At 35.4% G+C, this 14,222-nt stretch overlaps 1 protein-coding gene across 2 annotated transcripts in view; it reads right to left on the bottom strand.

Moving 5' to 3' along the window:
* The window catches only part of CDK19 (cyclin dependent kinase 19), a 134,025-nt gene that overhangs the window by 75,321 nt on the left and 44,482 nt on the right, over positions 1-14,222 (bottom strand). For both annotated transcript variants that reach the window (XM_050893534.1, XM_050893535.1), the window contains exon 3: positions 6,462-6,572. In XM_050893534.1, coding sequence (XP_050749491.1) covers positions 6,462-6,572 — 111 coding nt within the window. The remainder of the gene's footprint in view (positions 1-6,461; positions 6,573-14,222) is intronic.

Raw genomic sequence — 14,222 nt, 5'->3', positions numbered from 1 at the left:
AGTAAAATTACATTTTAATATTGAAGAGATGGAAGCTTGGATACACCCTAAATGTGTGCCAAGGTCAAGAGGAAGATTCAGGTTATACGGCTTCAAGTCTCATTTTAAACATAAAATGATTTCCATCTTCTCTCTTCAGCAATCAATACCCAAAAAAAGGTAACTAATATTGTTGACTGTTAAATGTAAAGCACTTAAAAGGCTATGGAAGAATAAATCAAAATCTAAAAGTGGTACAAAAACGAACCATGCATTGTTTGCACAATTTTCAAAAAGAGGAAGCAAAGACAGACCGAACTAACCTGAGTAACATTTGTTTGCTGTTCCAAAAATAAATCACAGCTTCATATGTCTACACTTAGGACTCATTTCAGACACCAAAGTTTTAGACACTAAAAAAATTTTGTCAAGCGTGTATCACAAGTAAAATAAAATAAAATAAAACCAAAAGTGGGTAAAAGTATTTCTACAGTGATCACTTAAGTTTCCAAATTTGGAAGCGTTACAGCAATCAACACGTAAGTCCTTCAAAAAAGAGGAGGGGAGAAAAAGTATGCCTCAACACCTCCCTCTAAAGGATGCCAGTGAACGGCCATCATCAAGTATCTTCTTTAGAATGTCATTAACCAAACTGCCTAACAAAAAATCCATTTCCAAGTGACAAGAGGTCAACATTTTAAGTAACAGTGAAAGGAGCTTTAATACACTAACTTTTGCTAATGCCAACTTGTTTTAAATACCTAAGCTTTGAAGCACAGAGCAGACATAAACAGATTGAGTATAATTTTCCTAGGTTTTGCTGGGGTCTTTCTAGGTCTTCTACATCCTTGAGACCTAAGTATATCAAAATAACTCTATACAATGATAATAAACATCATCAGAATTCAGCTACCCTTTCAGTATATATCTGAAACACTCAGTATTCATGCCACTCTGTTCACATTAATTCTTCACGCACTTCATGCTTTTGCACCCTTGCCTCTGTCTTTGAGGTCTGTCCCTACCTGTTGTTTTCTCCAATTCTCACGCTTCATGGCACAGAAAATGAACCCACATAAACTACCCTCAAATCCCTACAACTCTGGCAGAAAAAGCAAGTTTTATGAGTGACAAGCGCATTCTTAGAACAGACAGCTATCGACACGGAATGGCACTGCAAGAAATCCAACCATCACTTTAGTGTCAAAAAGACCCCATCCATTACATTTGGAAGGGACAAATCATGCTGTAAAGACTTTCCATAACAATGGCTGATGATAGAAATTGTAACTTTAAAGCAATCAAAACCTATGCCCGCCCACTCCCTTCTGCCCCAACAAATCCTACATTCTTCTGCCAGCTAGCAGAATCCTATATTGGTAAATGTGCACACGACAGAGAAGACTGCACAAAGAATCACCTAGTGGAGCACGACTGAATTAAAACAAAAACATACACGTGACTGTAGAAAATTAAAAGAGAAGAAATAGAACTGCTACGCTGAGAAAAGTATTTGCATGTATATAAAAACATTTGTGATCAACTAGCATCCGAATTATCCTCATGATTAAAAGCTAAACTGAAGCCTAGTGGAAGAAAGAATTATAACTGATTACATCATATTTGAGGACTACTTTAAAACTCAGATCTATTAGAAAACATTCATGTGATTAAACAAACGTGCAGGTTTATTGCACAAATTAGTATGCAACAGCTTCACAATTTCATTTAGCATATAAGAACATTATTCAAAATGTTGTTAGCTGAAATTAAGTACGTTTATTTGTATATTGAGAGAGTTAGCTAGTGTTATGAAATTCACATGCAGGAAGAATATTTTCTCCTTTCCATTATTTCATGATTATTTTTAGGTACACACGACTAGGCTGATAATCTCTATCCTACATTTTTAAAAAGCAGAATATATACATAACAAGTATTTCATATAATACAAAGCCAGTCTGTCCATATATTTTTTTATTATTATCAACAACAATTTCAAGATTTATGTTACTCCACATTTCTCAGTGGTATTTGCTGCTAAGCAGTTAGTTGTTAGAGATCACCGGAACCTAATAATAAGAGAGAAACATTCAACCAAACCTAAAAAATACCCAGATCATGGTTTAACTGGTCTTGGATAGTGAATGTATCATCCCATTCAATATTATCAAATCATAGTTAATAATTTATTTAATCACTTATTAAGAACCAACAATGGCTTTTATGGCTATAAAAACACACTCAACACATTTTACTGTGATTAAAATGTCACTGTTTTTCAGAATGAGATAAAAAAAAAATTTAAGAAGCTTCTGATTTAAATTACAACATAGATTTCCAGAAAAGGGGATCTTAAAGCTTTGAAGTTACACACACACATTAAATGAATCTAAGAATTAACTCTGTACCATAGCTAGAAAAGTAGATACCCTATCAATTCAGAATATTAAAAAAAGTTACAAAAATGTTGCTTAGAATCAAAAATCCTATTTAAAAATATAGAGACTACGGAATTGAAGACCTTGAATGTGTGCTTATCTGCAGTAGTAAAAACAAAAATGTGTGCTTTAGAAAATATTTCCAATACTAAAAATCTGATGCTGTAAAAGTATAGGAGAGTAGCTGGGAACAAAAGAAAAGCTCTAAGTATTGTAACTAACTACACTGACAACAAATAGAATTCACCTCCAGAGCAGATCTCATGTGTATCAAACTTTTTTTTCTTAAAGTCCAATTAAGTAATCATCATGCATTTAATGTATTTAATATAAATTTGAATGATGTCTTAAAGTGCATGAGCTTTACATAGGAAGTTCTGGATAGCAGCATACAATTTAAGACTAAGGTAAAATAAGAACATACATGAAAGTTGAATAGGAAAATAAGTTATTCCTTAGTTATAAAACAGCAAACACTCATGCATTTAAAACAATTTTTTTTTTTTAAGGTAAAAAAATGAACATAGCAGAAAAATAGATATATCAGTTGAAAGAATTACACTTTTTCTTGGAAAGATTTCATCCATGCATAGTTTTGTAAGACTATGAAGCTCTGTGTACTGGAAAAGGTAACTTCAAAATAGTATCAATTCCACTCGTGGATTTAAGATTAACTCATCTATGTGTTAACTGAATTACATTTTTTTTATCTCAACATAAATTAATCAAGGCAGAAAACCTGGATACAATCTGGATTAAAAGCATCCAAGACCTTACAAGTAGATATTGAAAAAGGAATGTCCCTCACAAGAGAAGGAACAGGAGATGTTTGGTTCTGTGGCTATGAACATCTGAAGCTGAAAGTTTCAGATAACTGGAATAAAGGTATGAGACTGAAGCAGGAATTAAGAAAGGATATGGCCTATAATGTACGAGATATTCAATGGCATCTGTGGACATACACATTTTTAACCTTGTGTTAGATGCTCCATTTACACTGAGGTACAAGCTAAGGAACCTTGCATTTACTTCATAGCATGAGCATATATAAGCAGTGATGACAGTGTAGACAATACACTATAAATTAACATATGAGGCACATCCAACAGCCTAAGAACTTTACCAGTTGACAGAGACTAATAGCCAAGAAAAATCATAAGGAAATCATTTGTGGATTACACTAAGAATTTTGGTAATTAAAGCAAACAAGAGTTATAAATCAATTGGTCAAAAGAATTCCTATATTCTTAGACATTCTTTATTGTAATCTCATGAATGGCTTTGCATTGTTTTGTATAACGTAACTTGAGAGGAGATGAAGGAAAAATCTTTGATAGGCTTAGTTATTAAACAGTGAATCTGTTTGCAGGCAAGGACAACATAATAAGTCTTCACCAATAACTGCCAAAAGTAGTTCGAATTAGCATAGCTTTCTTCATCCCTTGGTAATGGTATCAACAGAAGTTATAGCAAATTATAAAGTATGATGCTATCTATACACAAATTTCAGATTTGAGCAGTCTAATCCTTGGGAATTAAATGCGAAGTATAAAAAAAAGTTCTTGCTCACCATAAAAGAACTTTTTAATAAGCTTAATTGGCACCATCACTTTTCCTCATTAGAACAGGACAATTTTTTTCAGTATTACAAAATGAACAGAATAAGATAGCATCTAATATAGTTTATTCATCTCTTGCCAAATGTTTTCAGTACAGAAGCTGAAAAAATGTAATGATTTTAATTCATCTGATGTTTGTAAGTGACGAGAATTTACTCTTCTCATTGAAGCCAATAGGAGTTACTAAAGCTGGGCAGCTTTGAACAGAAGGACGATTCCCATACTTACAGACAAATTTTGGTAAGTAACTCTAAGCTACCTACATTTGAAACCGTTGGTCTCTGGGAATCTACATCTCTCTAGTGACAGCATATTTACAATTCCAAAACTTAAATCCTTCTAAACTGGTACACACAATGAATAGACTTATTTTGGTTTTATGTAGTGCCGGGGGAGCACATGGTGCTAAGCAATAACAAAATGTGCCAATCCTCTACTACAGTTTCTACCCCAAAGAGCTGAAAGGGCACAAGCTGTAAAGCACAGGAAATGCAAAACACAACACAACACAGACAGAATGACAAGTGATTGTTATTACTGAAATGCGTTACAAAATAAGTGGATTTGCAGGAGTTTTTTGAAGGAGGATAGTGAAGGATCTTTACGTACGTTAATTGGGAGGCTGTTCCATGTGTAGGAGGCAGCGTGGAAAAAGACACAAAGTTGGGAGTGAGCAAAAGAGACAAAAGGGGAATTAAGAGCGATGCTTGGGAGGTGCTGACGGTAAAGGAAATGAGGACCAAGGTTAAGCCAGAACCAAGACTGCCTTGAACATGGCTAACTTTATGCAAGGGAGGAAAAAGAATTCCTGGCAATGGCTTAAGAAGCAAGGAAACATGGGCAATTATACAGGAAAGGAGAAATGATTTGTGTAGCATGTCCCATAGAAAAAAAAGTAAGAGAGTTAGGAAGTAGGAGACCAGTTCACATCAAATAACTAGTGTAACAAACAATTCAGTCTCAAATAATAGAAAAGAATTAACTTCACTGATATTATGACCAATACCCAGCCAGATGTGAGGAGTGGTAAGAATATTAGACTGCAGTGATTCTTTATCTAAAGCTGTTAAATTATGTGAAAAATCACCATGTAGTGTAAAAACCACATGCCCAAAATAAATTCAAATGGAAAAGGTTAGAAAAAAGGTGTTTTAAACATGCCATTCAATGTAGTAGTAAAATGTGTTTGTTGTGGTTGTTCTATAAAACTGAGTAAACTCATTTGATGCACAAATAAATTCTGTCCACACAGGGTTTCAGCTGCTGCATTCCTATTCATCATCACTGTCACCAGTTGTGAGAAATATACAAACTCTCAGTGTACACTGAACTTTGATGAAGAAAACTTTTAAAATATAAAGCTGCTACCCCATAAGAAAAATCAAATTAAATATTTTTAAGCAATTTTTAAGGGGAACAAAATACCGTAACTTTACTTGTTCTGTGCCAGAAGTATCTTTTTGCATGGTCTAAGTTTACTTTCCTTCCAGATTACAATTTTGTGTCATTTACAAGTGCATATTCAGTAGCTCCTGAGAGCTAAGTACAAAAAAATTGAGCAATTTGTCACTAACCTTAGTAATAGCAACTTCTATATTACCAAAGCCTTAAAAAGTAACATTGGAATTAATATTACCACTTCCTCTCCTTGCCAGTATTTTCAAAGGAATTATAAACATATTGATTACTCTTAGTAAGTGTTTGATACCTTTTGGGTTTAAACACAAATCCAGGTCCAAGCAACTCACATCTTATCAATAGGTGTGGAGCCTGAATATTTGTATCTGTTCAACTCATGATGTCATTGATGTCCACCTCTACAATAGACCAAATCAAATCATATCATATTTTGCTGGAAACTTAAAACCAGACATCTAAGTCTCTACTCCTCTTCCACATAGTGATAGTCCATCAGTAGGCCCAATTAGCAGTGCTTACTTTTTTTCCTTATTTTCTTCCCACTCATACTGTCACAAATGCACTGTTTGGAATTAGATGATTGAATGAATGTGGTCACAAGTGAATGGTGGTCGCTTCCACTATATCTCAGTGAGAGGACTCAGTAAAGCAGTCCCTCTCCTACTTTCTTTTTTTGTGTGTGTGTAAAACTGCAGGAAATAGAAAATACTAAATACATTTCCAAACTCTATTTTAGAAGGTCTCAATTTAGGAATGCTTTCTTCAACTCCAATTAAAGCTTGTAGGAAAATTCTTCTAGCTTCAAAACGAAATCTGACTTTAAAAAATTCTACATAGCCTTTTGCAGGTTTTAAAGTATACAAAGAACAGGATGTCAGTTAGACTCTTAATTACAGAGCAAGAAATTTATGCATCTCTGCGCTATATGAAGGTACACCACACACGTCAGTTTGAACAAGCTCGTATTACACTACCTCAAACACTCAGGGACATCTGTACTTACCCACAAATCATGTTCAGCATAATCAAACAGCAGCCAAACCTTTCTGTCACTGTGAGAAAGGAAAACCTTCTGCAATGCAATCACGTTAGGGTGCTTCAACTCTCGTAAAAGCTGCAGAGAAACAGAGAAGCTCTTGTTACTTCTGTGCTTGTTAAGAAAAGCAAACACAACAACAAAAAAACCCAAAACAGGTCTTAGCACAAAGAGCAAACAAGTAATCCTAAAACAGGCCCTAGAAGAAAAGATGCCACTGATTCAGCACGTTATCTTCAAAACGTCAAAATGAGGATATACACAGCCTCCGTGGCATGGGTTGCTGTTCTGCCAGCACAGCTGACCATCACTAGCTACCTTTCTCTGTCCCACACTCAGCACACAGCTGACCATCCCACCTATTCATCCCCCTCGCCCTCAGCTTCTATCTTAGAATAAAAGACGTTATTAAACACAAACATAACTGTTCTCTTATCAAAAGTGAACATCAGGATTTGAGGATGCCAGAATGAAGCTTGTGCAGCTGGTCCAGTTCTTTGTATGGACACCACAGTTCTTGATCATCACACAATTATTGTATTACCAGTAATTTTCTTTTGCATTGGATCCCCGCCTTGCTTGCCTCGAAGTCCACAGGGTTGTTCTCAGAACATAAGGGTGTTTTCAAAGAAAAGTTTACCAAAACCATTTTTCTAATGGCTGTTTCAACTACTACCCTGTAGTCCAGAAATAAACCCAAGCTTATTTACTGCTTGCCAGAAAGAAAACTAGGTCTCATGACTAATTAGACAGCACATTAAAGCAGGCACCGCTGCTGAAGTCATTCTTCTGCCAGATTAAATCAGTCTCAGGAGGAGCTGGGAAGCAGTACTCCCAAAAATATCATTTCCATGGAATCACTTTTTTTTCCCCCCTCCATACTGCAGTCACAAGAATGATTGATCACTTCTGTTTTATCTGAAAATTGCTTGCATCTGCAGCACTAGTATATAAATTGCCAAGAATCAACTTATAATGGCGAAATAGTAAATGGAGTGGGTTTCAAGGCACATTTGAGAGAAATGAATCTTCCCTTTTTTCACCTTACAGAAAAAGACTCAAGATGTTTATTTTAGGGGAAAAAAAAAATAAGGAAAAGAATTAATTTTAAATTATATCATCCTTTGGCTATACAGATATCTGTCGAGACAAGAAATCTTGTAAATAATATTACAACTGCTTAAATCTATTCCAGTTTTCCAGCAAATGAAATAATTTAAATGCTTTTTCTACCATGCAGGAAGTGTTTTCTTCTTTTTGTTTCTTCTTCTCCCTAACACTAAGCATTTCTAGCTGTAAAAGAAAGAAATTCCTCCCTGATGAACTGATCAATAGTCATGCCCAGGTATCACTTACAAGATACAGTAAAAATCATTTTATCACTTAACAAATAGTAACAACTTGCAGAATTATAAACTAACAAAACCCTAGAGATTAAAATTGTCTCTGACATGCATCAAGAGATGTTGCTGTATACCTTTAGTAAATTAAAAAATATTTTCCAGTATGAATTTGATGTGATGCCGCTGCCTTTTTTTTTTTCTTTTTTAATAAAGAGTTCTTTTCATTTTAAGATAATTTTTAAACTAGGGGGAGAAAAAAAATTATAGTAGGTATATTATTTTTTTAGTTGCTATTAGATTTTTCTTAAAGATACTGTTAGCAGCAATAGCAATATAAAATAATTCCAAATTGTTTAAAAAAAAAGCATTCTCTCAAAATAAGTAAAACTTTGCAGTAAGAAACAGCTGAAGAGAATATAGTTCCATACTAAATGCTAGCATATAATAAACAACCTAACAGAAATATTATGTAGAGCATAAGAATAGAAAGAATACCTAAAGTGTTGTGCATTAACAGAAAGGTGCTATACGAAAATGAGACAGGAATGTGTATATTCTGCAGCTCTCAAACACCTCTGCTCACACCAATCCACACAGAGAAACTGCACGTAGCAGTGGTCACCATCTATCAGAACAGCCTGATTAATAAATGAAACCTGAAACCTCTCCTTTTCACACAAGTCACGAAAAAGGATGCTTTCATATTAAAGAAAGTTGTAAATTTCTTATCCAAAACAATGACATACACTCATTTACAATGAGTAAGTTATTCCTAATGCATAGTTCTCCTCTTTTGATTCAACTTAGATGACACAACAAGCATCCTTATCCAAACCCAGCATTATTCACATGACGGAATCAAACTGTTACTGATACGATCTTAAACACTGATTTTTGTAAAAAACATGAGAACATGAGGAAGAAATAATTATGTCAGTTTCATACTACACATATTGAGTTTCTAACAGAGAATGTCTGTATCTAATCTGAAGCTGAAGAATAGAGCACTCTGAGGGTAACAAACAGTCTCTACAAAAAAGTTCTGACACTGTATTTTTCAGCTACTGGATGACTGGTTATAGTTGCAGCCACAGATGGCAAGAGCTCCCACCAAACAAACAAAGTCTGTTTACGCAGGTTACAGATGCCCTCTCTACCTGCCTGCTTCTCAAGTCTGCTCTGCTCGGAAAAGCTAGCAATTTTTCTAAACTATATTGTAAATGAACATGTTAAAAGCAATAAAGTTATTTTTAAAGTTGCAATCTAGAAGATGCTGAGATGTTCCCAATACCTTAATCATAGGGGCTACAGCAGCCTTATAAATAACTATTTTTTTCTCTCAAGAGGAGCAGTTACAAAGCAAAATATTTCAGAGACATGAATGGTTACCAAAACACATCTTCTCTAACAGTTATATTTCAAAGGATATTCATAATTTATACAGAACATTTACGGACTTGATTCCCTGACTTAAACTCATTCTGTAGTTACTTAGACACCAACCAATATTAAAAACTAGACTGAAAACTTGTCAAATCATCTTGTTCCATCTAACGGTGTGTAACAGAAAATACTGATAAGTTATTATTAAGAATATTTAAATAAGCTTTTGTGTTATTGATTCTGTACTCCAACAGATGAACAAATTTGTTAATTAAGGAGGAATGCAATTCAAATTTTACGTTGTTCTCATCTGTCTATCTTAAGTGAACGCTTTAGCACTTATGACAGATAGTAATTCTGGAAGTGCTTTCTTAGTTTTATCAAACAACAGATGTTTATACCTTCTTCTTCTGAGCCACAACCCTAACGTAACAGGAGGCCATAAGAAATTTCATGTAAAACAGAAAGCTGCAAGTGGAAAGAAGTGGTGCACATCCAAACCAGAACAGTTTTAAAGGCTTTGTCACATTCTGGCCGTCAAGACTACGGGTGCTGCAGCAGTCGGTGCTTCAGCAGCGGGAGCCAGACCAAGGAAATGTCCGTTTTAAAGCCCAGCGCACGGGGTCATGAATGGGAGCTCTGCTCTAGGTACGCGAGGCTTGCAACAGTGCTAGACACCAACTAGACAAGATCAGAAACTACAGCTTAGGGCACAAGTGACTAGCATGAGTCAAACAGAAATGTTGGTCAGATTTATGTCTAAAAATAATCTCGTCTAGAGACAGACTACAGCTGAAGAGAGGGTGACCGCAGGGACCAAACTGATGTTATTCACAGGTACATAAGGAGTGGAGACGAGGGGAGTCATTCAAAAAGTACTGGAAAGATGTGATCAGAAAGGAATATAGAGCAGAACCAAATACACAGCTATGGAAATCAAGAGACAGCAAATCTGAGACAAGTGTTTCAAAGACAAGTATTGATCTAAGGTTTAGCTAAAAAGAAATCAGAGGCTTCAGAAACAATATTTTCATTAAAACAGACAGGTGGAAGCCAATAACGTGAAAACACAGGGACATATTTAAAGCTACTTTCATCACCGTTGTATCAACTACCTACCCTAACGACTTTTATGTTTGACTAGAATTTTGTCAATATTTAACTTCTACACCAACCACCTAACTGTATTCTCATTAATTTTTGTCTAAATGGCTTCAAAATTATGTGTTGCTTTAAAGGATGCCAGGGTAGCACCTAGTTCTTCAGTTAACCCTAATCTTGAAAACAAAGGCCTAACTTATCTCATGTTAGATTCGCCACTTTTGCTTTTCTGCCAGCTTCTGCTATAAAGGGCAGAAGGGTTCCTATTGCCTTTGTGCAGGCTGAGAATGAGCCTGACTTCAAATTCTTTGAATAAGGGAACAGAAGAACTAATTTTTAAATATATTGTCCAAATAGGAGATTTAGGGCGGGGGGGAAGAAGAGAGAGTGTTGTAAGACTACAGTTTCGCCCTTCCATTACTCCCTTTATTAGCTGTCACATGTCACATATGTCTAACAGTTCAGTCATGAACCTTTTTCTGAAATGGTTGTATGTCCATTCATCACCATAAACCCGTTTCACAAATGTGCATTTTAGCCACACCTAGAATCCCAAGGACAACTTCAGAGACATGGTAAATCATTGTCTACAGCTTTTCTGCACCACAGATTGCTCTATAAACTTTAAACATACAAAACGGATAAATGAAACATAATACCAATACTATTTTTCTTGGGTCTTGTGCAGAAGTAAATCAGTTTAGAGACTTGGTTAATTCAAGTCTAAAGTTAGAAAGAAGAAATTAATATACTGTCCTAGTGATTGAAAGACTTCAGTGTACCTGACAACATTTTAGTACAAGATAACAACCTGAACATAAAAAGGATCTGCAACTGCTAGAATTTATTACTAAGTGAATGCAGCATCATATTTTAATAGTACTTTAGCTTATTGTTCCTCTAAAATTTAAGTTCCATCATACCCAACTTGCAGTAAAATACTAATAAAAACCTGTCTCAGGTAAGTTACAGTACATTTCTTTCTTGGTAACAGCATACAAAGCAGTTTTGGCAGAAAGTCATTGAGAAGGACATCATTCTGAATTGTCAACATCTGTGCAACTTTGTCCTGTACAATGACTTTCTTGTAAACATATTAGATTTTTTTATTATTATTATTACTACTACTCTGGTCAAGAGAATTGTACAAGCATCTTTGCTCGTCACAGTTCTTAGTTGATGCCACAGTCTCAAATTTTAAAATGCTGCATTTGGATAGCCCAAATAGCACGAAACAGCTTATAGGATTCCAGGCAGCTACACACTATATGCAGAATTGCTAGTAATTTCTTCTGCTGTCTGACGAGTAAGTTCTCTCACAAGGGACACCGAGCATTTCCCTCACAAGTGAATGTCTCTTGTAGCAGGGGAGGGGTGGAGGTCATGAGGGGAAAGTCTCTGATGCGTGAGAAAAAGTTAAGTTGGCAACAGAATTGGTATAGAAGCTTGAAGCATTGGAAATGTAAAGTGTCAGCAGTCAAGCTGAGTTAGACTTTGCATGGAAAACCAAAATAAACAGTAAAGATCGTCTAGCCAGAGAAGGAGCACAAGAGAGTGCACAAGCACAAGAATAAGAAAGTAAAAGTGGGATATCATATAGTTTAAAGACAGAAATAAAAATCTAAAATATTTTACCTCAGGTTTTAATGACAGCTACGATATGGATCACGAAAAGAATGAACACACACATGTAATGGAAATGCCTCATGTTTAAGAAAGTGAAAATTAGCACGTCAGATACAAGCAGAACTCAGAGGTGGCATCATATGATGAGCAAATGCAGCACATACATTTATAAAGGGGACAGGGAAAGGAGACAAGGCATTTGCAGACCTGTTAATCCAAAGCATGCAAAAAAACATTTTGAAACAATGAATAAGGAAAAATGTCTTAAAAACAAACTAGCCTGATTTTCTTCTCTGATAACTGATTTTCTACACAAGCAGAAGATCTATGTTCAAATTTCAACTTTATAATAGCGTTAAGGACTTCATCAGATGGGAAAGATGACAACTGGAAGAAGTCTGAGGTCAGCAGGAAACTACCTAAAAAGGCAGCTGGCGATGGAAAACATTTCAAGATAAAGTAGTCTACATATTAACTATTTGGAGAGTTACCGAAGAATAGGTATTGTGATTATTAATAAAACCCATCTTAGCTTCAAAATCATGAGTGTGAATGAAATTATCTGATTAAATAAAGGTAGCATTCCCAATGAAGAAAAGGAGTGTGATAATACATCATCTTTTATGATACTTTATTCTATGACTGAGTAAAAAAAGGGTAATAGAAATGGGATGAAATTAACAGCACAAAATCTCAATTTATGCACTTAGAAACTAACCAAGAATTTCTACTACAGACTGAGAAGTCATCAGATGCAAGTGACAAAAAGGTAGAACTGGATTACTATAAAACAACAAAGAAAATTAAGAGGGTAAATCTGGTATTAGACATACTAGTTGAGGTATTTACAGGAGAGAAAGGGATGTACTGATACCAACACATAAAAGGCTTCTGTGATATATTTTAAAAATACTATATGCGGTATTCTTTACCTGTGCTCAAACACCTCCCCTTCCACACACACACAAAAAGATGAACTCACCCTGAAAGAGACAAAGGGTGACCAAAGGAGCAAACAATCTGTCTCTTGACAGGGAAGAAAAAGCTTGCTCAGTTACTGTAACTGATCAAATATTGAAAGGAAATAAGATTGATATCCACTAAAATACAGAGGCATGAGCACCAAAGATGAAAGACATAATAACGCTAAATGACAATCATGGTTCAAGAACAAACAGATACAACTGATAAGAGATAAAGCTACCCTGTAAGATGGCATCTCATGAACAGGAAAGTTCAGGAATAACTTCCAAATAGCAGGGAAAACAGCATATCTCATTTGCAGCTTGATCATCATTGGAAAAAAAAAAATTACTTGATGAATTTGATATAACAGGCAGCCACTAGATTCAGTGATGCAATATCTATGTAGTATGTGCTTTTACAGAAGCCTTCACGAAAGGTGGGTTTGGTGAGGTTTTATTGATCATCTCCAGCAGATGAAAAAGATCACGTATTGATTGACAGCCAGTAATTTGGTTTAAACTCTTTGAACTTAGCCTACAAATTGTCTATCACCATATTATGCAAGTAACTTTTACGTGAAGTAGACTAGCAACTAGGAAGTCTCTTGCTCTTTCGAGGTATAGAAAGTTCTTCCTTTTTCCTCCCAAAGAAAAAGACAACTTCTGGGAGACAGAAGGAGGAGAGTTACACTGTTACTAATGTAAACAACATGATCAATTATGAAGGCGTTTAGCACATTTAAAAATAGTCAGACAGTACATTCCTCAAAGAAATAACTCTTGCATAGAAATACTTTTTCACCATAGGATGAATAATGCTTTCTAGCTACCACCTACAAAAGCAGGGTGAGGACAGACACTTTCATCTCGCTGTGAAGGAAACCTAAGAAAAATCAGAGAAAACAGGAAGACAAACACTGCTCTCACTACTTATACTAGTAAATCTTGCAGTGAACATGTACTTCTGTGTCAGCGATGACAAAACCCATAATCATCTTCAGAAATTTATTCTGAGGCCAGTCTCATCTAAGAGGTGTTCCTATCTTTCATGTAGGTTACTCCAGTCTTTTGATCCACGCAGTTAAACTGATCCGGAACAACCTTGGTAGTTTCTTTGCTGGAAATGCACTCTGTAATGCATTTAACCATTTTCAAGGTTAGAACCAAAACCTTTAACAGGCACAGATGTGGATGACAACAAGTCATAGGAGCGACCAAAGCACGAGCCTGATTGCTCATAAAAACAATTGTACGGTGTAGAATTTTAAAACCGCCTTTTGTGTGATGAATATATTCAAAGCCTCTAGGGT

The sequence above is a fragment of the Gymnogyps californianus genome, chromosome 3, assembly GCF_018139145.2.
Source record: "Gymnogyps californianus isolate 813 chromosome 3, ASM1813914v2, whole genome shotgun sequence".
Taxonomy (NCBI): domain Eukaryota; kingdom Metazoa; phylum Chordata; class Aves; order Accipitriformes; family Cathartidae; genus Gymnogyps; species Gymnogyps californianus.
Note: the sequence above shows the minus strand (reverse complement) of the source record. Positions and strands in the feature narration are given on the sequence as shown.